Source organism: Polistes fuscatus, unplaced genomic scaffold (genome assembly GCF_010416935.1).
Source record: "Polistes fuscatus isolate 324 unplaced genomic scaffold, CU_Pfus_HIC Scaffold26, whole genome shotgun sequence".
In the NCBI taxonomy this organism is placed as follows: Eukaryota; Metazoa; Arthropoda; class Insecta; order Hymenoptera; family Vespidae; genus Polistes; species Polistes fuscatus.
The window spans coordinates 1088990-1113379 of NW_025113103.1; the positions used below are offsets into that span (position 1 = coordinate 1088990).

General features: G+C 32.4%; 3 protein-coding genes across 4 annotated transcripts; all 3 read left to right on the forward strand.

Annotated features, from left to right (window-relative positions):
- The first annotated feature begins 529 nt into the window (after window positions 1-529).
- LOC122518764 (serine protease HTRA2, mitochondrial) lies at window positions 530-2683 on the forward strand. The gene is made up of 7 exons (XM_043637845.1): window positions 530-981; window positions 1117-1240; window positions 1326-1412; window positions 1650-1841; window positions 1919-2069; window positions 2143-2314; window positions 2417-2683. Exons 1-7 carry the CDS (start codon window positions 593-595, stop codon window positions 2574-2576), a joined length of 1275 nt encoding a protein of 424 aa, XP_043493780.1. The 5' UTR covers window positions 530-592; the 3' UTR covers window positions 2577-2683.
- A 634-nt stretch (window positions 2684-3317) lies between these two features.
- LOC122518765 lies at window positions 3318-9117 on the forward strand. 2 transcript variants are annotated; one of them, XM_043637847.1, is made up of 4 exons: window positions 3318-4720; window positions 4797-4965; window positions 5625-5997; window positions 7946-9117. In XM_043637847.1, the coding sequence occupies exons 3-4, from the start codon at window positions 5968-5970 to the stop codon at window positions 9098-9100; spliced, it is 1185 nt and encodes a 394-aa protein (XP_043493782.1). In that variant the 5' UTR covers window positions 3318-4720; window positions 4797-4965; window positions 5625-5967; the 3' UTR covers window positions 9101-9117. The 2 variants fall into 2 exon arrangements, with proteins under 2 accessions (XP_043493782.1, XP_043493781.1); XM_043637846.1 differs by having other exon boundaries at window positions 3318-4965.
- An 11554-nt stretch (window positions 9118-20671) lies between these two features.
- LOC122518683 lies at window positions 20672-24198 on the forward strand. The gene is made up of 4 exons (XM_043637714.1): window positions 20672-20683; window positions 21470-21662; window positions 22801-23117; window positions 23596-24198. Exons 1-4 carry the CDS (start codon window positions 20672-20674, stop codon window positions 24136-24138), a joined length of 1065 nt encoding a protein of 354 aa, XP_043493649.1. The 3' UTR covers window positions 24139-24198.
- Window positions 24199-24390: the final 192 nt, after the last annotated feature.

Below are 24390 nucleotides of genomic sequence, written 5' to 3' on the forward strand. Positions count from 1 at the left end.
GTCGGTAATAGTAAGTTCCTATTTTTAAAATATGTCGACCGATGATAATGAAAATTTGTAGTTTAATAATATTGACCGTCAGTAACCTCAATACAAAATATTATCCCATAGAGTAAAAAAATTTTAAAATCTACTATTACCGACGGTAGCAGTTACCGACGGTAGCAGTTACCAACGGTGGCAGTTACCGACGGTCGATAGATAAAGGTAGAGCACTACTATTACCGATATGGTCCTTAGCCGGCCTGCCACTAAAGTGGCTTTTGCGATTATTTTTTCCAGGTCCTTGAGCCACTATAGTGGCTCACTCGTGTAGCTTACTTGCTCACCGTTTGAATTAAATAATCGTCTTTATAGTCAATCATATAAACTTTTTGTAAGAAATTGAAAATAATAAAATATACTAATTTACATGATAGTCTTCCGAATATCTTGAAAGTGAGGATCAGAGTACTTCTTTTTCGACTGCTAATAAATTATCGGTAATATAGAACATAATAAATTTGATAATTCGATTGTCGATAAATTTGACATACTCGACAACAAAAAGTTAGGAAAACTCTAACCTGAATTTTAAACGTTATATTTCAAAATGACTGTGCTATTGTCACGCGTTTCTTTTAATATTCTGAAAAAAGAATACCTGTCACACGTACGGCCCGCTATTTTTCTTAATGCAGATCAATTAAATCAAGTAAGAAGTAACCACCTGTGTCGGCAAGAAAACAGAATTAATACCAGAAGTGGAAAACATTTGTTAACTTATACGTTAGTCATTTCGGGAATCAGTTATTTCTTGTACAAAAAAAGAAATGATTTGTACGAACGATTCAGGGATCTCAATATTGGAATGCCTACCGTCAGATCTGCGACCATTATACCAAATCTCGTGGATTATAGAGAAAGATATAATTTTATAGCAGATGTTGTTGCAGTATCAGCACCTTCGGTAGTGTACATAGAAATTTCTAATGATAAAAAGTAAGTTCAGAGGTACGTTTCTGTTCATTATTCACCTTATTCCTTGTACATACAATTTTGTTAATTAATATTCTAAAATAGATATTCATTTATATATATATATATATCTATTTAAATTTATTAATTTAAAAATAGATTAGATATGTTCACAGGAAGACCTATTGGAGCTAGTACCGGTTGTGGATTTATTGTCTCTTCTGATGGTTTGATATTAACTAATGCTCATGTCGTGATGAGAAGACGCAATAGCAAAGTAAAGGTCCGTACAATGTTATACAATCTTATTATTTAGAGAATATTTTCTAACGATATCTATATTTTACTTACAAATATCATTTATTTAGGTACGTTTACATGATGGAACTGTATATAATGGTATAATAGAGGATGTTGATATGCAGAACGATCTTGCAACTTTAAGAATTAATAAGGTAAAACTTGGTTTATCTCTAAACTAATTTATACGTATATAAATTCCTATCTAAATGGAGGAATCCTCCGGTCAATCTTTTTCACTGTCTACTTATTAGAAATAGATGTGTCTATTCTCAAGTATATGTCGTATAAGTTAATATATAATATATATATAATAAATAATATAAATAATATATAATTATAAATATAATAAATAATATAATATATATATATATAATTGTTTATATTTACAGAAAGATTTACCAGTAATGAAACTTGGTAACTCGTCAGATATTAGACCTGGAGAATTTGTAATCGCTATTGGTTCTCCTTTGTCATTGAGTAACACCATAACTAGCGGAGTAGTGAGCAGTACAAATAGACCAAGCGAAGAACTTGGTCTGGACAAGAACATAAAGTATATTCAGACAGATGCTGCGATTACTGTTAGTTATAATGAAATAAATAAAAAGATTCAAATGTTGTCTACGTTTTTATAACAAAAAGCTGTGTGTATTTCTAGTATGGAAATTCTGGTGGTCCGTTAGTGAATTTAAATGGCGAAGCAATTGGCATTAACGCCATGAAAGTTACCGCGGGTATTTCTTTTGCTATTCCTATAGATTGCGCGAAGGAGTTTTTAAAGAAGGCAGAAATTCGTAGAAAGAACAAAGGTAATTTAATTAATTCATTAATTATACTTTTACTAAACACTTTGTTCTATATCATAATTATGTTTCTTTGAAGGTAAACTTCCCGATCCGATAGAAACACATAAAAGAAGATATATGGGTATAACGATGTTAACTATTTCTCCTGATATAATCTTTGAATTACAAGACAAAAGGGGTTATTCTTTAGACATGATCAAACATGGAGTATTTGTCTGGAGAGTAATAACAGGTTCCCCTGCTTACAAGTAATTATTAATATATTTAACATTCTATTATTTATGTTATCCATTCTATTATTTATTCTCATTAATTAAACTTTGATATCGTTTTAATTTTGACCAATCTAGAAGTGGGGTACAAGCTGGAGACATAATTACACACGTTAATGGTGAACCAGTATTTGCTGCTGTGAATATATACAAAGCATTAGAAAGTAGCGGTTCACTGAAATTGACGGTCATTAGGCACAGGGATGTTCTCGTTATAACGGTGGATCCTGAAGACTGAGCTATTGCAAGAGCTTATTATATACATTTGGCATACCTCGATTAAATAACAAATCAGTGAATTAACAGAGTTTATTAAAAAGACAATAAAAAAAAAGATCAAAGATATATATATACATCTATAAATGTGTATACATTAATTGATCGAAGAAAAAAAGAAAGAAGAAGAGAAAATGATTCCTCGTTTATTCGCTCGCTCGTTTACTTTCATTTTCTTTCTCTCTTTCTCTTATAATAATAATCATTTTTCACGTACCTGTTTCATATCCACCCTGCTGTTTCAAATATAAGAAAGACCGATGCGAAGCCGAGCTCGAACGTTAAAACGAGCAGTTACGATAGGGTTCCTCGGTGTTTATGTGCTCGTACATACACCGGGTGTGGTCTTTCCGACTGGACGGCATTACGTTCGCGTTGTTTACGACATAAGGCGACCTCCACAAATATGTGACCGGATCTACGACGGTGCCTGGACGTGGGTGTACTCTTCGCGATTTTTAAATCGAATTATTTTACTCTCCTTGGATCCTGTCCTACCAGGACGCACTTAATAAGGGGGCAACAATTCTATGTCCTTGAATGTTAAAACCTTTTTTTTTTTTATTTTGCTCTCAGTATATCGGCTTGGAAGAATTTTTTCCAAACAGAATTATACCATCCATTTTCTTTCAATTCCATATAAGATTACTTTGAATAAACAATAAGTTGGTAATCTTGTTCCCTAAGAGTATTATCATCAATTCACGCCTAGTCCTTTTCTTTAATGTTTCTTTTATCCTTACCCTCTTCTTCTTCTTCTTCTTAAGCGTCAAGCGTTATTCTATTCTCTGATTATCCACGCTTTTCACTCGACTATCTTCGCCTACGAGCCATCTCGAGCCCTTCCCACGTAGTAAAAGTACCTATACGTTCCTCAGTCCTCGTTGGTAGCGCGAAAACAAATAGACATCCGTGAGATGGCTTCGGATTCGCTGCTGCTGTTGCTTCTTCTTCTTCTTCTAGCAAAGGGAGAAAGGGAAGAAGAAGAGAGAGAGAAAGAAAGAGAGAAAGAGAAAGGGTATGAACGAGATACACGCCCGATTGTCTCCACCTACACACTCCTGCTCGCGTTCACGAGCTTTTCCAACGACGAATGACCCTGTAAAGATACCCTTTAAAGGATCGAATACACTAGCCACGTTCTTCTTGGATATTTTTTCTTTTCTTTTTTCCTTCCTTTACGAGTTCAACGACCTTCGAGGGAATCATTAAACGTTCTCGTAAAAAAGCCGAGACGTACTTTGCTGCTTTCGTGAGAACAATAGTTAAAGTTCTTTTTATGCGAGAATTTGATACGAATGAAGAAATATATAAGAATCTATCTGTTGATCACACACACACACACACATACACACTGTAAATGTTGAAGAGAAATATATTCTATTAAAGATAAAATCAATTGGGATTAATTGAGAAGATCAGTCACGCCCAAGTTTACTTAGATCACTGCTTGAAGTATCTTTCAACGTGCAAAGTAACTTGCTGTTCAAAGTACAAGTAGCATGTCCGGGTCAGGTACTGTGAATAACGTCAAGGCTGAGGGTCGCGTGATTTTATTACGGTTAGGGCGAAAGATACTACTACTACTACTACTACGTCTTTGCGGTTGGTATGAGAAGAAAAAATAAAAGGAAAAGATAACTCTGAAAGAAGGTCCTGGATAGCTAAACGATTCTTTCAATTTACAGTGACCATGTATATATATATACAGGTACCTACTTGCATACCTTTATCAAGGACTAACGAATTATTTTCTTTCTCGATCGAAATTGTCTCCGTTATTTGCCTCGAAAATTTATATTCATTTATATAATTCTGATCTTTAACTTTGACGAGAAAACTTTTGTATAGAATTATTTTTCATTATAAAAGAATGAAGCTTAATATTCATGGAATATAACAACATTTTTCAATGAATATTTGTAATAAAATGTAAATATGCAATCCAATATGTTAAACAATTCTGCAATTATTATAAATAATGATAAATAATTGTGTTCGCATCAGTCGCATTCATCCAAATCCTTTTTAGAACAAAAACGTGATTGAAGTGTTAGGGAAAAATAAAAAGGGAAAGGATGGAAGAAAAGAATATGGGATCGAACGGTAGGAAAAAAAGTTTTCTTTTTTGCCCGAGGTACGATTCGGATTTTCTCTAACACTCTCGTGTTTGCATTTACAGTTTGTAGGGATAGGAACTTTTGGAGACGTTGGTTGATCCATGAAAAAGAAAGAAAGAAAGAAAGAAAGAAAGAAAAAAGAAAAAGGGAACAAAATGGAAGAATGAACGTACGGCTTTCCAATAAAGAAAATAAAAGTAACGGGGGTGGGGGGTGGGGGGCAAAAAAGAAGTAAGTATTTCTTATATATATTTTACGTTAGCAAAAATTGTACCGAACGACCTCGGGAAAGCTGATTGGAGTAAAGGAACTTAAGAAAGAGATGGATTATGTCTTTTTTTTTTCGTCTTTCTTATCTTTGTGTTTTATACGGTAGCAAAAACGCATTAAAACGAAATTATTAATAGATTGTAAAAAAAAGAATAAAAAAAAGAAAAAGAAAGTCGATATTAAATTAGTATTAATTAAGCACATAAACGTGTATTTTCTAGATGTTAGAGAAATAATATCTATATTTGAACTCTATTTCTCTATTTTGTAATACAAAGTTTCGATAAAATAAGATAAATTATATAATAGGATAACTCATTTGGCTCCGTTTAACTATTATCGATCGAGAAAGCGTAATTATAGTATGGTAGTACCTTCATTAGGTTCCTTTATCGTCATCTTAATCGTCATTAAGTGTGTTATTTTAAGAAAATGAATTTACGAACAAGTTAATACGATAACGCCTTACGTTTATTATCAACTTGTATGCATGTATGTATATATATATATATATGTATGTATTATAATAACTATTAGTAAGAATATTTTTCTTCATGGAACTTTTATATCTTTTTTATTCGTTTTATTTTTCTGTTTGTTTGTTGCCCTGCCGGTTAAAGGAAGGAAGGAAAAGACAATCTACAGTGCCACGAGTCTCACGAGAGAGTAAAAGAGAAAAAGAGAGAGACAGGATCTTCGATTCCGGATAGAGAAAGAGAGAAGAAGAGAAGAAGAAGAGAGAGAGGAATACCGAGAAGGAAGAATTCGGTGAACGGATCTCGTTTGCTTGTCCTTCAACGGACAAAGTTCTCCGGTTCCTGATTCGAAGTCATCGCGTACACGACTTCTTCTTGTCCAGACAACGTATATAAGTCAAATCCAGATCAGAAGTAAGGTGCATAATCCAAACAGTCCTTCGTCGAAGAAGGAGGTTTCCAAAAGTGAAGTTGAAATTTTGGTAACATGATGCAGAAGCAACAGCAATCATTGGTGGTGAGTGAGTCCTTTGATCTATTATTTTGAATGATTATTAAAATGAATTATGAACATTTAATGAGTACGTCGCGTGCAAATCTTTTTTAAGTTAACAAATTAATTCATATTACAACAAATGGGTAGATAGATAAATAGATAAATATAGATATTTGAAAATATCTATGAATATTACAGTTCCCAAGTTGTTCCTTCAATTTGTAACTTTAAAACGAGAGAGGATGATATAAATTAAGCATTTCTAATTAGCCAGAACTCGTCTTTCGCAATTAGTAACGTTCAAGTAGAATATGTTTCGTCGTATTTTAGTAGTTATAAATGTCCTCCGTGTTTCTCTACTTTTCCCTATTTACTATGTTTTATATATATATATATATAAAATATATATTATGAGGAAGTAAATACGACACGACGTTTGGGTAAACTGTAAAATCGTGGCAAAATTCAGAGGACCGAATACATCGGCTATTTCAATCACGAGTGCGGCCATCCGCAATGTGTAAATATGAGTAGTATATGGGGAAATCGTGAAACTTCGACCACTGATTACATCTATCCCTGTCTCTCTTCCTCTATCTATCTATCTATCTATTTATCTTCTTTCTCCCTTTCACTTTTCCCCAAATTTACCGAATGTGTTTCATCTCTTTCTCTCTTTCGATACTTTCATCCCATGGGATTAATAGATCGGAGCTAGTATATACAGTGTACACGCATACGAACGTATAAAACGTTTCATTGGACCAATTTTAAACTTGTCCCTCTCTTTTTTTTTCTTCCGTTGTTCAAGTTTCAAATATCCGACGCAAATAGTTTTACTTTCTTTCTTTTTTTTATTTTTCTAAGTTTATTTATATTTTTCTTTCTTCCTTTTATTTTATTTTCCTAACACACACATTCGCGTCAAATGGATTTGTATCAGGAATTTCAACGAATTCTACCTAAAATTCGCAAAAAATCTTTCTAAATGTACCACCGAAACGAATACGTTAACACCTTTACCTTTTTTACCGATTGATCGATCATCGAATGAGATCAACGTACCTTTTATATTATAGATCGTCGAATCGAGTTAGATTTGGCAAAAAAATAAGAAAAGAAAAAAAGAGAGAGAAGTTACACTTCTCCTTTCCGTTCAACTTTTATTTCTTCTTATCTTTTGCTCGATTCGTGAACATTTATACGGGTCTTATTGGGTCGTAAAGAGCGTTGAATCTCTGGAGACTCATGCAAGTATAAACTCACCCCAAGCGGCATGCGTTCAAGGGAAAGAGAGTAGCTTCTCCCCCTACCCCCTACCCCCTACTCTCTTCACCCCGTTCACCCCCTCACTCTCGGCTACTGTCGACACTCGTTCGGACCTAAAATTCGCTTGCTTTTCTCTTTCTCTCTCTCTTCTGTTTTTTCTTTTTGTCTTTCTTTCGGTTGCCTACCCAGCTCGAATCTGAAAGTGTCCTCTCCTCTTGGACCTCTTTCCACGAAAGGAATTCTAAAAAGCTCGAGCATGGCTCGACGACACTCCAGGACGTTCTTCTTCTTTTTTTTCTGTTTTTTTTGAAAAAAGAAAAGAAAAGAAAAGTATTCACTGAGCGAGCGAGCGAGCAAATAAATCTGTTCTCATTTGAAATTGGTGTTTTAGAGAGAAAAAGAGAGAGAGAGAGAGATAAAATCCTTAGTTAAATCCTTACGGAGTAAATCGAAGCAATGATTTATTTTTTTTCTTTTTTTTGTAAGAAAAACGTTTTTCCAAACGGTACCCCCTGTACCCATTAAAATAAGTAGGGTATTTTCGTTGTTAGATAAAGAAAAGTAAAAAGAAGAAAATAAGAAGAAGATTTATCTCAGATTATTATTTGACTATACTTTACCTATATTATTTTATTCTAAAATTTATCTATAAGAAATATATATGGAAAGTAAGATAAGAAATAAATATTCACACACACAGGTAGTAATACTTATGGTGATCTTGAGCACGGTGACGTGCTCGCAGTTGACTCTGGTGCCGTACGCCTATCTGGCGGATCCACTTCCGGTGTACCATCAGTCTCAGGACACGAGAACCGGGGAACACGCGTACAGTTATTCAGGTGGACCCTCGGCCAAGGAAGAAGTCAAAGGTCCCGATGGAGTCACGAGGGGATCTTACAGCTACGTGGACGCTCACGGAATCTTGCAGTCGGTTTTCTACGTCGCCGACGAGGGTGGCTTCCGTGTTGCAGCGACCAATCTACCAACCGATACCGATCTGCCAATTGAAACGGCTGATATTATTTTAGCTAAACGGGCGTTATTCGAGGAACAGGCCAAAGCCAAATCCTCGTCGTCATCGTCATCTGATGATGAAAAACAATCAACGGTGGTGACACGTAGAAAACGTGGCACGGAGGAAGATGATTCGAATAAGAAAGAAGATGATTTAAGTAAGAAAGAAGATGATTCGAATAAGAAACAAGATGATTCTTCAGTGGATGGTAAACCTTACGGAGCATTGGCAAGTATCTTGCTACCAGGATCGATACCAACGGCTACCTCTCATCAAAGTCGCCTACAGATTCATCAGAATATTCGCGCGGAAGGTATCGAAACGATTCCCAACGCGGTTACCACCGTCGAAGCTGGTGCTGTTACCGCACCGGTTCTACCTCTTCTGACCAATCCAATTCAATTGAAGACCATCGATGTGATCAAATCTCCGCTAGCCGTCCTGGTACCCAAGGATTATCATCAGAATCGCATTCAGATCCATAGAAATCTTGGATTGGAAGGAGAACAGCGTAACAAGGACGCGGTCAAGATCGAAACGGTTCAACTGCAACCATCACCACTACTCTCTTCCGATCCGGTTGTTATCCTGGACCAACCATCTTTTTATTCCTCTTATCCTTCTTCCGTTTTCACGGCCCTTCCTATTAAAACTATCTCCCGTACTCATTTAAATGGCAACATTCAAATTTCTAGTCTCTTGGAATTGCCTACTACGTTTTATCCTGCTATTCGTTTAGCCAGATCATCGCAGGATGATGATCGAATCGAAAGTACCACGGATACTCAACTAAATAATCAAAACAATCCTATCCAAAAGGAACCTATCAAATTGTAGAATTACAATTGGCCTTTTCTTTTCTTTTCATTTTCTATCTTCTCTTATCTTATCTTCTTCTTCTTCTTCTCACTTTTTCTTCGACACCCCCCCCCCACTCTTTATTTCCATTTCTTCCAGCTGTTATTACTCTATTTGAAAAATATACACGTAAAAAATATGTATTCTTTATCGCATCGATATCATTGAATTCATTGTAATAAGCTTTCACGATAGCATGAGTAAAAAATAAAAATCACTTCCCCCTTTTTTCTCATTAATATTTCAGTTTTAAAATTTTCTTATTGTTTTTTTTTTCTTTTTCTTTTTGTAACATCTGGTACGATCGAATTCCTATGACAACAAATTTAAATTCACCTATTCGAGGACGTTTGATTTTAACGCAGGGAATGAGAGAGAGACCATAAATCGTTTGGAATTTTCACGGAACACGAAATGTCGGAAACGTTTGGTATGACAGTAGTATAGTCGTCGACCTCGATCTTAATTTGACGAGCTGTTCTCACCTAACTCCTCCTCCTTTCCCCTCCCCCTCCTCCTACTCTTTTCCTCTGTTGTCAGATCGAAACCGACTTTGCGGAATTTAAATGAGTAGTTCTCGTATTCTTTATCTCTCTCTTTCGATAATACCCTGTCGGAAAAGGTAAAAAACAAAAAATAACAACAAAAAAAGTAAGATAAAAAGGTTCGGGTTCTTGTAGTTCGAGTAAGCAGGTGGAGAGTCAAGATATTCGTGACCTCGAAAACTTGGAACGTAATCTCGACCTTCGATTTTTTTCTTATTTTTTTTTTTTTCATATTACTTTCGTAATAATGCTTTTACGGATTTTTCTTTTAATTCATTTCTAAATTAGGAAGGTATCGATACGAGTATTATTTATCAACCCTTTGAGGTATACGAAATTGTATAAAAAATAAAAACGAGTCACGTTGCGCGTAAAAAATTCTATTTCATTTTCAATTGTACACGCTATAATGGTTTTAATTTTGATTAATAAAGGAATAACATAAACAAATGATATAATAAAATTTTCATTCGATTCAATTCTTTTGTGATAGGGTGGAATTCAAATGGGGGTCCTACTGTAAACATTTTACAGGTTAAAAAATTGGAACACTGAAATAATGTCATACTTCAAAGAGTTAAAGTATAATACTTCATATATGTGGGCGATTTAGAAATATATATGTATATATGGATTTAGTACTTACTTAGAATGATAAATCGAAAGAGAAGTAAGTGGGGGGGGGGGAGGTTTGAAATCGTCGAATAATATCGTCCAACCTTTTTATTCTCGGGGTCGTTGTTCGCCATATTTCTCTTAGGAAGCTCGTAAAGAATCGATTTATCCGGTTTCCTCCGGTACCTACCTAACTCCCCAAGTATATACACACACCTTTCGTCGGATCGATCTAATCTCTGAGTTGGACAGTTGCGACAAGTGTCCTATCGGGGTCGTCGAACCCCGTCGTGCTAAGATTAGACGCGTGAAGATGGAGTGAGAGAAAAGGGGGGACTGGGGGAACAAGGGAACGGAAGGGGAACGAGAGAGAGAGAGAGGAAAAGAGGAAGAACTTGGAGAACCCCATAGAATATCTCCTAATACGCGTCTAAAGTTCGCCTCCACTTGGCATACCACCATATACACCTTTCCTTTCTTTCTTCCTTCCTTCTATTTCTATCTCTTTTTTCTTCATGTTTTTTTACTAAAAGGATACTCGTTTCACTCGAGTCACCAAGAGGCCCCTCTCAACCTTCTTATTTTCGCAAAGTGCAAGTTGCATATGGCTTGCACTATTGCGTGGGTGTCCATAACGGATGGCTCGGTGAAACACACACACCAGTCCACAGATTATACTCAGGATCGGTGGTACATTATGCCAACTACCACGACTGTAATTCGCTCTCCTATGTCAATGTTGATCACTTCTAAAACCACCTATAGTTAACTTACTATCTCTCGAATATAACAAAATGAATTATTGGAAATGGAATATTATTTTTCATTATAATGACACGATATATTTTTCCGTTTGAAAATATGTTCATGCTATTATGTGTTACATGTTAAGCGTTTATAGTTTATAATTCAGATTATTCGTGAACAATTTAAGTCTTGCATGAAACAACTAGGTAATATGTATTCGATAATAAATTCATGAAACTCCCCCTTTGTAGTAGTTAAAGTATAAAATTAAAATTAGATCTGTCTTTAAAGTCTTCTTATCTTTCTACAAACAATACTCGTAGTTATCCGTTCTTATCTCTTCCTGTATTTTGAAAGCCAATGTTCTCGTTAGTTGGTGTGCTGTTTTATCGGATCTAATTTCAATTTCGTACTTAAGTTTACGTACTAAAAGTTTACAATTTTGTGTATACTTATTTTATACGAACACCTGTCAAATTAACGGGTACAAAGAAATACCGTATTTTGCGTTGTACCTACATCGTATAATATTTAAAAATTAAAAATCTAAGAGAGAGAGAAGTGATTTTGTTGGAAAATATTTGTTATCATTATGCACACGTAGTCTGAATCCATCTAATTCTCATAAACTACTCTAACATTTAATTAATTCTTTTATGTTACATACAATTAGTTAAAGTATATAATTCTGTATATTTTGATATTGTAAATGATCAATATACAATTCATAAATTATTAATTATTCAATACGATTAATAAATTATTGAATTTCACGTTTTAACAGTTAACATATGTAACTACTATATATTATAACATACTAAATACAACTATGTTATACATATTATAATATAAATGTGATACAATAATATATAATAGAAAAATTGTTTCTAAATGTATAACCTTTCATGATTTAACGATATACAAGTATATAATATAGTATAGTATATAATTCTATATATAAGTATATAATTCTATATATTTTGATATTGTAAGTGATCAATATACAATTCATAAATTATTGAATTTCACATTTTTACAGTTAACATACGTAACTACTATATATTATAACATACTAAATACAACTATGTTATACATATTATAATATAAATGTGATACAATAATATATAATAGAAAAATTGTTTCTAAATGTATAACCTTTCATGATTTAACGATATACAAGTATATAATATAGTATAGTATATAATTTTAGTATATAATTCTATATATTTTGATACTGTAAATGATCAATACACAATTCATAAATTATTAATTATTCAATAAGATTAATAAATTATTGAATTTCACGTTTTAACAGTTAACATACGTAACTACTATATATTATAACATACTAAATACAACTATGTTATACATATTATAATATTATAAATGTGATACATTAATATATAATAGAAAAATTGTTTCTAAATGTATAAAACCTTTCATGATTTAACGATATACAAAGTTAACGTAGTTCCATCATATCTATCTTTCTCTCTCTCTCTCTCTCCTTCTCTATTTTACTTATGCACACGTAGTCTGAATCCATCTAAATCTCGTAAACTATTCTAACATTTAATTAATTCTTATGTTACATACAATTAGTTAAAGTATATAATTCTGTATATTTTGATATTGTAAATGATCAATATAAAATTCATAAATTATTAATTATTCAATAAGATTAATAAATTATTGAATTTCACATTTTACAGTTAACATATGTAACTACTGTATAACATACTAAATACAACTATGTTATACATATTATAATATAAATGTGATACAATAATAAATAATAGAAAAAATGTTTCTAAATGTATAATCTTTCATGATTTAACGATATACAAGTATATAATACAGTATAGTATATAATTCTAGTATATAATTCTATATATTTTGATATTGTAAGTGATCAATATAAAATTCATAAATTATTAATTATTCAATACGATTAATAAATTATTGAATTTCAAGTTTTAACAGTTAACATACGTAACTACTGTATATTATAACATACTAAATACAACTATGTTATACATATTATAATATAAATGTGATACAATAATATATAATAGAAAAATTGTCTCTAAATGTATAAAACCTTTCATGATTTAACGATATACAAAGTTAACGTAGTTCCATCATATCTATCTTTCTCTTTCTCTCCTTCTCTATTTTACTTACAGGTACCGTTGTTTATGCGGTCATGCCAGATAAAACGGTGAGACTTAGCTTAGACGTAGGAAGGTAGAAAGGAACTACGACTACGACTACGACGATTCTCCCGCGCGATAATAGAAACGTCCAGAGTCCTTCTGATAAAAGGTCTGCATATGTTATACTCTCAGTACTCTCTCTCTCTCTCTCTCACTCTCTCTCTCTTAGTATGCGTTAGCGCATGCGACGCAGATAAGGACGAGTATAATGATTCCTCGCGACGTTCTTGGTGCGAGAGGTACCTTCCAACTGTTTCTATCTCTTTCTCTCTCTCTTTGCATAGAGATCACAAATTTGCACAGTTTATACGAAACTTTGACTACGCTGACGTCAGAAATGCAGCTCTCTAACGGAGTAAAACCTTACCAAAGGTATATACATTACACATATATATATATATACACAACCTTTTATGAAAATTTACAATACTTTATACGTTTAGATAATTTAGATAATATCTTTCATTTATATTTATATTTATATTGTTATCCAATAATATTTTCTAAGTTAAAAGTAACTATTAGGGTGAACAACCAAAAGTTTACAGAACATACATATACATGTTGAACTATGTTAGAAATAATAAAACTTTGCTATGAATTTTTATTTCTTGTATACGAAGATAATTGAACGTCGGCTATTTAAAATCGGCCCTTTTATGAAAATTTACAATACTTTATACGTTTAGATAATTTACATAATATCTTTCATTTATATTTATATTTATATTGTTATCCAATATTTTCAAAGTTAAAAGTATCTATTAGGGTGAACAACCAAAAGTTTGTTTAACATGTACATGTAGAACTATGTTGGAAATAATATTGCTATGAATTTTTATTTTTTCTATATGAAGATAATTGAACGTCGGCTATTTAAAATCGGCCCTTTTATGAAAATTTACAATACTTTATACGTTTATATAATTTAAATAATATCTTTCATTTATATTTATATTTATATTTATATTGTTATCCAATAATATTTTCAAAGTTAAAAGTATCTATTAGGGTGAACAACCAAAAGTTTACAGAACATACATATACATGTTGAACTATGTTAGAAATAATAAAACTTTGCTATGAATTTTTATTTTTTGTATACGAAGATAATTGAACGTCGGCTATTTAAAATCGGCCCTTTTATGAAAATTGACAATACTTTATACGTTTAGATAATATCTTTCATTTATATTTATATTTATATTGTTATCCAATATTTTCAAAGTTAAAAGTATCTATTAGGGTGAACAACCAAAAGTTTACAGAACATACATATACATGTAAAACTATGTTAGAAATAATAAAACTTTGCTATGAATTTTTATTTTTTGTATACAAAGATAATTGAACGTCGGCTATTTAAAATCGGCCCTTTTATGAAAATTTACAATACTTTATACGTTTAGATAATTTAAATAATATCTTTCATTTATATTTATATTTATATCTTATATTATAAAAAAATATATTAAATATTATTATTATATATATTATATTATATTTATATTTATATTGTTATCTAATAATATTTTCAAAGTTCAAAGTAGGATGAACAACCAAAAGTTTGCTGAACATACATATACATGTAGAAATAATAAAACTTTGCTATGAATTTTTATTTTTTGTATACGAAGATAAAGTCGAATTAATTGAACGTCGGCTATTTAAAATCGCCTCATTAGCCTTACTTTACTTTTAAAAAACAAAAAGAAGAAGAAGAAGAAGAAGATCAAAAAAGAGAAGAAGAGTGAAATGGTAAATGAAGAATAAGAATACTTATCTAAGTTTCGATTGATCTTAATTAATTAGTCCGTAAAGATCTTTGTCATCGTCATAGGTCCTAGAATAAGAAGAGGCCTTCGTACCTAGGAAAGGAGCAACAAAAAGCACGCGTTAACCTCCCTAAGGGCATTTCCTTGAGTTTCTCGAGCAATCAGCAAATGGAATCGTTAGTTAGCCGGTGTAATCTTCGATCGGATGTTAGTTTCTTCCTTGTAGTACACGGCTCTAGTCGGAACAATCGTGATTCACGATCGCGTTCTACGATTTTCTTCCCTTAAGGGTGGGGAACAGGAGGAGAATGGGATGAGAAGGGAGCAAATGAAGGGACCAAATGAAGGAAGGAAAGGAATGAACGTAGAAAACTAGTCGTGGATTCACGCTGTTTGTTTATCGCGACTCACTTGGACGAGAAAAGGGTCTTTGGGATAAAGGGCCGGCTAATTAGCATATTATTTATCGGTCCCCCACCCACCCCCTCCTACTCCTCATTCCTTTCTTCCTTCCTTTTACCTTCGCAATTACGCGCACGTGTAACCCATCTCTCGAATAACGCGCTCTGTAATTTCGTTCGATTAATCGTACCTGCGTGGTAATAAATACCAGTACGAGTGTAGTATTTATAAAGGTATAAAAGGGTGGGGAGGGGGATAGGAACTTTTCACTTTACGTTAGGATGTACAACAACAACAACAACGAATGAGTTTGTATGAGAGAGAAAGAATATAATACACGAAAGTTAAATTAGTTAATCAATTTCGCGAATTGACATATGAGACTCATACATAATTCCAAATTGTTCGTATCGTGAAATTGACTTCCACGAAATATCGCGTGCTTCGGTTAGGATCGTTTTATTTCGACTTTTTGTTTTTTTTCTTGTTCTCGTTAGCTTTGAAGAGAATCGAGAAAGGGTAGTTCGAGAAAAAGGTTCGACGATCCTTCAAACATGCCTCGAACGCGGATAACTCGAGAAGAATTTCACGTTTCCGTAAAAGGAGAAAAGGGTTTTGCCTTGGAGCACCGAATATTCTCGATAAATTCTCTCGATCAAGCTCGTACGTTTGAGATCGTATTCCGTTCGTCGTTCGGTCACGATTTATCGTGCGGATAGAATTATTATTCGATATAATATATCGATATTGTGGAAGGGTATATAATATATAATGATATCACGATTTGCGATTGCACTAAAAATTGCCAATTAAAAAGAAATCAAAAAGAGAGAGAGAGGGGGGGGGAAAGAATTTAATGTAATGGTCAAATATTTCGTAATCGAAAAGAGAACACGTGTAAAGGTTTGAAATATTTCGTTTGAAAAAGATATCATTTGTTAAAGTAAAATATTAATCAAGTATCGTAAGTAATCTGTAATTGTTCAAATTACTAATCAATAATATATATATATTGTTAATTTTGTAAAAAAGAATGTTAACATATTAAAAAGTAGAAATATCGATCGAATGGAATTCGATCGGTGCACGTGAAACAGATTTACAACCCGGTTTTTCATTCTTTCGCTTCAGCAGAGAAGGGTTCCGCTGAAGAAGAAGAAGAAGAAGAACAAGAAGAACAAGAAGAAGAAGAATAAGAAATAAGAATAAGGGCTCTCGAGAATAAGGATTTCGTGCGCGAAGTATTATTCATAAATTATAGCGTCACGGTGTATTATTTATGTAACACTTTAACGAGGCAGGCACCGTAATTTTGCGAGCCGCCAATTTTTCTTACAGGGTAAGAAGTGTTCGAGTTTGCTGCACGGTGCTGATTCGTTTGGATTCCACCATCCCATGGATGAGATGGTCCAATGGTCCACCAACACCACCAATGGATACGATTTTTTTCGTGCCGCCTTATACATGTATACACGCATACATACATATGCACATATTTGTTGTTAACGTACATGCTACGTGTCTATATATCGTGAAGAGAAAAAGACATTAAAGGATCCACACCATACGGTAACACACACCAGATCATATACACCGATGCTAAGCAACAAGAAAGAAGAAAATTTTACGAGTATGGTAGGTAGAATAAAAGAGAGAGAGAGAAAAGTACTCGCAAAAGGAATATCGACGATAAAGAAGACGTCGTACCTTTCGAAGGTCCTTTAATACTTCCTACAAGTTCCTCTGTACAATTCTTTCCTTGCCAGGAAATATAATCCACTGCAATAATACTTATATTGCAAGTAATTTTTGTTAACAGTGATGAAGATTAAAATAACTTTGATATTAGATATAATTATTCTCAGTAATGTAATTGATATAATTAGTTAGCAGTTTTTACAATTTGGATTACAGTATATTGTAAGAATTAAAAATTCTAAATGAAAAACGAGAACAATCTATTATAGAATCAAATGAAAATGAAATAACAAGAAATAAAATGTCATATACTGTAAAGATATTTACAGTAAAGATATTTATATTATGTCATATACTGTAAAGATATTTTTAATAATCAACCTGTTAGAAGTTACCCAATACCTTTCAGTTTTTACATTTGAACACCAGTATATTGTAAGAATTACAAATTCTATATAAAAAACAAGAAGAACCTATTATAGAATTAAATGAAAATGAAATAACAAGAAATTAAAAGAAGCTGAAAAATTTGCTAATGCATTATACTATGTCATATACTGTAAAGATAATTTTAATAATCAACCTGTTAGAAGTTACCCCATACCTATCAGTTTTTACATTTGGATACCAGTATATTGTAAGAATTACAAATTCTAAATGAAAAACAAGAACAATCTATTATAGAATTAAATGAAAATGAAATAACAAGAAATTAAAAGAAGCTGAAAAATTTACTAATGCATTATACTGTATATAATATACTGTAAAGATATTTTTAATAATCAACCTGTTAGAAGTTACCCCATACCTATCAGTTTTTACATTTGGATACCAGTATATTGTAAGAATTACAAATTCTAAATGAAAAACAAGAACAATCTATTATAGAATCAAATGAAAATGAAATAACAAGAAATTAAAAGAAGCTGAAAAATTTGCTATGTATTATACTATGTCATATACTGTAAAGATATTTTTAATAATCAACCTATTAGAAGTTACCCCATACCTATCAGTTTTTACATTTGGATACCAGTATATTGTAAGAATTACAAATTCTAAATGAAAAACAAGAACAATCTATTATAGAATCAAATGAAAATGAAATAACAAGAAATTAAAAGAAGCTGAAAAATTTGCTATGCATTATACTATGTCATATACTGTAAAGATATTTTTAATAATCAACCTGTTAGAAGTTACCCCATACCTATAAGTTTTTACATTTGGATACCAGTATATTGTAAGAATTACAAATTCTAAATGAAAAACAAGAACAATCTATTATAGAATCAAATGAAAATAAAATAACAAGAAATTAAAAGAAGCTAAAAAATTTGCTATGCATTATACTATGTCATATACTGTAAAGATATTTTTAATAATCAACCTGTTAGAAGTTACCCCATATCTATCAGTTTTTACATTTGGACACCAGTATATTGTAAGAATTACAAATTCTAAATGAAAAACAAGAACAATCTATTATAGAATCAAATGAAAATGAAATAACAAGAAATTAAAAGGAACTGAAAAATTTGCTATGCATTATACTATGTCATATACTGTAAAGATATTTTTAATAATCAACCTGTTAGAAGTTACCCCATACCTATCAGTTTTTACATTTGGATACCAGTATATTGTAAGAATTACAAATTCTAAATGAAAAATAAGAACAATCTATTATAGAATCAAATGAAAATGAAATAACAAGAAATTAAAAGAAGCTGACAAATTTGCTAATGCATTATACTATGTCATATACTGTAAAGATATTTTTAATAATCAACCTGTTAGAAGTTACCCCATACCTATCAGTTTTTACATTTGTATACCAGTATATTGTAAGAATTACAAATTCTAAATGAAAAACAAGAACAATCTATTATAGAATCAAATGAAAATGAAATAACAAGAAATTAAAAGGAACTGAAAAATTTGCTATGCATTATACTATGTCATATACTGTAAAGATATTTTTAATAATCAACCTGTTAGAAGTTACCCCATACCTATCAGTTTTTACATTTGGATACCAGTATATTGTAAGAATTACAAATTCTAAATGAAAAACAAGAACAATCTATTATAGAATCAAATGAAAATGAAATAACAAGAAATTAAAAGAAGCTGAAGAATTTGCTATGCATTATACTATGTCATATACTGTAAAGATATTTTTAATAATCAACCTGTTAGAAATTACCCCATACCTATACCGAGATAAACCGAATCATATATTATTTACCATATAGAAAGAGAATATCATTTGACATGGGGAGTAGTATGCATTTAAGTGCCAATGTCAAAACCAACGCGATTTCTCGCCCACGTGTATGTGTTTATGTATGTGTGTGTATGTGTGCTCGTTAACTAAGAAAGAAAAGAAATTTTACTCGGCATAGTTGGTTGTTGTGTAGTATAGTATAGTTACTTATTAAGCTCATGGAGACGACGACTATGAGTAATTCAAATGGAATTGATGAACTCGTTACGTCCCCCCTTTTCCCCCTTATTCTCTCTCTCTCTCTCTCTCTTGTTTTACATCGTAGGATTAAGTGCCATAGCAGTACTATACTAACATGAGTACGAGAAGACCGACATCCTCTAATTTACGCAACGCGATATGGAAATATTTTCTATGGTGTGGTATATTCTTTCAGTCCTTCTATGAAATAGGATAACTATATATATATATATATATCCATCCACCCACTCCCCCTTCTTTCACCCTCACCTCTCGACGTTTTCATGCCGCTAGGGTTTCTTCTAGAAACGTTTGACCTTTTTTTTCTCCCCCCCCATAGAAACTTCCTTCCTCTTAACGTTCCCCTTCCTACTCGCAGTAGAAATTTATTCATAGTTCCTTTCGTCGATTCTTTTTAAAGTAGAAAAATGATTTTCTGATATCCAATATAATTATTGCATTAATATTCATTAGATTACAAATCATTTTTCCTATAAGAAATCATTGTCATTGTCATTTTAAGGATTGAAAATAAAACACGAGGGGTCGAGAAGGGGGAGGTTTAATTTGTGGAAAGATCGGAAATATCAACGCCTAGCTCCTAGGTAGACCTATAAACATTTGATTTATCTGCTTGGAAATCGAACTCTGGCTGATTTGTGGCCTTGGACGGCCCTGAGGGGAGTCAAGCTCTCTCATCGTAGGGCCCACACCACTACCCCCTCCCTCCTTCCTTCCTCGTAGGGCCCAGATACACGTCACCGTTCTTGGTGGGGCAATGGCGAGTGGCTCGTGCAACTGCACACAGGCAAGTGCAACCAATGACGGAGAAAGAAGAAGAGATTCACATGGGGATCATCCTATATAAGAGGATGCAACCAAGAATTGCACACTCTCATATACGTTAGCCAAGCCCGCGGGGTAGTATTATTATTCCTCTAACTATAACGTGAAAAAGACATAACCCAATAAGTGACATAATCATCGGAGAACAACAACAAAATTATTAATAATAATAATAATAATAATAATATATTTTAAGTAATTAATTCGGGTTTCGTTTATATTCTACGAATACGAACATGATGATAAACGTGAGTGATCTAATAATATTAATTAAAATAACAAATAAACACGATCGGAAAAAGATATTTTATATATTGCAGCAAATTTGTTAGATGATAATCTTAGATAAAATCAATTATAATTCTTTTTCTATGTTTAATTCGCGAAAATATTATTTTTCTTATCTACGAAAAGTCAAATGAAGTAATCTTTTTAACGTATCGATCGGATCAATCGATCAAATTAAAATCCAAGGAAAAAGGACGAATCCTCGGTTCATTTCCGAACCGAGTTTAACTGACTTTCGTACAAAAGTTGTTTGCAACACGTTTAAAAGAGAAGAAGCCGTCTTAATTGTTCCATGAAAATCATCAATTCGACTAAGTTTCCTACCAACTCGAAGGAACTACGATTTTCCTTTCGTGATTTTCCTACGTGCCCTTTTCTAAAAGGTTTCCCTCCCATACCTTCTTTCTCTCTCTTTCTATCGTTTTTCTCTTTCACTGATCGTTACGAGAAAACTATGGTTGGTTGCTTAGCTGGGCCTTTGATCGATCGAATCTCAAGTTTCTTTACTCGTTTAAGAGTAATTTCTCGTTAGTTTTTAATGCAACACGTGTTCCAATTACCTCGTTAGCTCTTTTCATCCCTTCCCATATACCCGATCCCTTTTTCATTTCGTAAATTACAACCGGTTAATAAAATAAAGAATACTTTATCTAGTTTTCTACGACAAATTAATTAATTAATTATTAATTCTATAACGATTTCATTGATTACATACTTATGGGTTGGTTTTCTTTTCTTTTTTTTAGACTATTTTCTTCAGTTTATTACTAGGATCTTCTTTATGCAGTCCGATAGCAAACGTTTGGATCAATCCCATAGGAAGTTATTCACCTTTACGACAATATCACGTTCAAGATGGATCAGGATCTTATCGATATTCGTTCACGGGACCCCATCATGCTAAGACGGAGTCTAACTTGAATGGGATTACTCAGGGTGGTAAGTAAATTTGATATGAAAATTTGTTCTATACATTCTCGTACAAATGTTATCATTGAAGTATGTATAATAATTCAATTATATATTTCATGAAATAACTAGATGTTTTAGAGAAAGTCAACCTTATTATAAACGTTTACCTATAATTGTTTTATGAAATATTTGAATAATATATAAATTCAGTAATTAATAGATTGAATAAATTAATATTTAATATAAATACGTTTTACGTATGATATACAAGTTATCGATAATTTGAATAATACGTAATATTTAAATTCATCCTTGAGCTTCGCGTGCCAATTAGAATGTAGGTAATCATGTTAAAAAAAAGAACAGAAAAAAAAAATTCTCACCGGATGGTAGTAGGAGATAATCAAACCGTAAATGGGTAATGTATTCTTAATTTGAAATTGTGACGAGTAGTTGCTACCTACGCAAATCGTGAATCGATTATTCGTCATCGATTATGTTGCAATGTACACCTATGCATAAGATATCAATCAATTGTAAGAGACGTGTAGATTTTTCTAACTATATATATATATATATAAAAACCTGGTGTGTGTACTTATGTACGCACGTAAGAAGTTATATTTCTTTGTCGTACCAAAACGAACATAACCTCAATAATCTCAAAATAACTTCAAAAAAAACTTCAAAGAAAAAAGATAATTATTATTATATATATATATATAAGAAAGAATAAAAAAAAACTGATGTGTGTACTTATGTACGCACGTAAGAGAAGTTATACTTCTTTGCCGTACCAAAACGAACATAACCTCAATAACCTCAAAAATAAATTAAAAAAAAACTTCAAAGAAAAAAAATAACTTAAAAAGAAAAATAATAATTATATATATATAAGAAAGAACAAAAAAAAGAAAAAGAAAATATCAAAATATAGATATCAGTCCACACTAAATATAAGAGAGATATATCGAAATATTTTATGCGTCAACTGTCATGGCGCGGTAATAGAACTACTTCCCGCTCGATCATTTTAAGTAAATTTTCAGACGCTCGGAACAAAATCACTCCCCATTACATTTTCCCCAACGCGCCAAAAGAAGTATAACTTCAAAAAAAAACAAAGAAAAATAATACAAAACTTATATAATAATTTTTCTCAAAGGTTATTCCTATATTGACGCTAACGGAATACTGCAAACCGTATCGTACACCGCGGACGATCAAAATGGTTTTAGAGTTAGCGCTAGTAATCTTCCGCAAGCACCTAAAAACGATCACGACGATTTAATCCAACAAGATGACACCCCGGAAGTAGCCTTAGCTAAACGAAATCACTTAGAGGAATTGCAGAAATCTCAGTTAAACGATCGACCGAACTGGAACGATCGGAATATCCTATCTTATAAGATCTTACCACCGTATGTCAGTTACGCACAGTTAAAACCGACCGAGAACAAGATAGTCGAACGAGAAATTCAGGTAAAATGCACATTCTCGTCGTTTATCCTCAGTGTTTCTCAAATTATTTTCTATTATTTAGAGAAGAAAAACACGATATTATACGAACGAAACGTATTTCATTTATTTGCTTAACAAATCATTTCAATTCTCATTAAAATAAAATAAATTCTCATAAAATAAATCGATATGTGAAACGTATTATTAAAGGTGAAACAAAAAAGTTCGGTGCGTTTTTAAATTAAGTAAGAAAATCACAATCCATTATGCAGTTTATAACTAATAATTCACCCTAATAAAATCTATACAGAAAGATACATATATATATATATTTTTGGCATTAACATGCAATAAGGAAAAAAAAATTTGAGAGACACTGGTGAAACGAAAGAAAGAAAAAAAGAAAAAAAAAAAAATTCGATGTATATCGATACTACGGAAAAAGAGAGGAGAATTTAATTTATTTATTGAAATACTTCTCGCGTGTGTCCGTACACAGAGCACGAAAAATCCATTCGTACTATCTCAAGCGGAAGCTGACAAGATTCAAGTACCCAAGCCGGATCCAACGCTTTCTCAACGAGCTAGTTCCCTCCCAGGCTCGTTGAACGTTCGGGACACCTCGGGAAAGGATGAGGATGGGAATGAGGAGGAGAAGGAAGGACGACGACAGTCGGATAATCCGAATGCTGCTTTACAGATCGAAAAATTCCTAGAATTGGCAAACGTTCATAGGAGGACAACGACAGCAGCAGCAGCAACTGCAACAGCAGCAGTGGCGTTGCCAGCCCCATACGTGTTCCCTGTTTTACCATACAGGCTGCTTCACAGTTCTCTTCATCATACTCAGGATTCCTTAGGTCAATACGATTACAGTTACACCGGTGATTCAAGTGCTAAAACCGAATCAAGATCTTTGGACGGTACCACGAGGGGTGCTTATAGTTATATCGATCCAAATGGTATTTTACAACAAGTACATTACATTGCTGATCATAACGGATTTAGAGTACTTGCTACTAATCTACCGGAAGCGAAATAAATTAGATAGATATTTTTAAACGTTTTCATTTATCCAGGTTAACAACAATCAAATAATAAATACAACGGAAAACAAACTAAAGGATCTACTAGAGTATGCGCAAATTTTTTTAATACGTTTCGTAAAACTAATCGTATCGTATCGTATATCACGATGTAACTACAATTTCACGATCAGATTTTCAAAAATATGATTGATTACAGTTAGCATTGGAATAATCGATAAACTAGGTTTAAGAATAATTTGAATTTT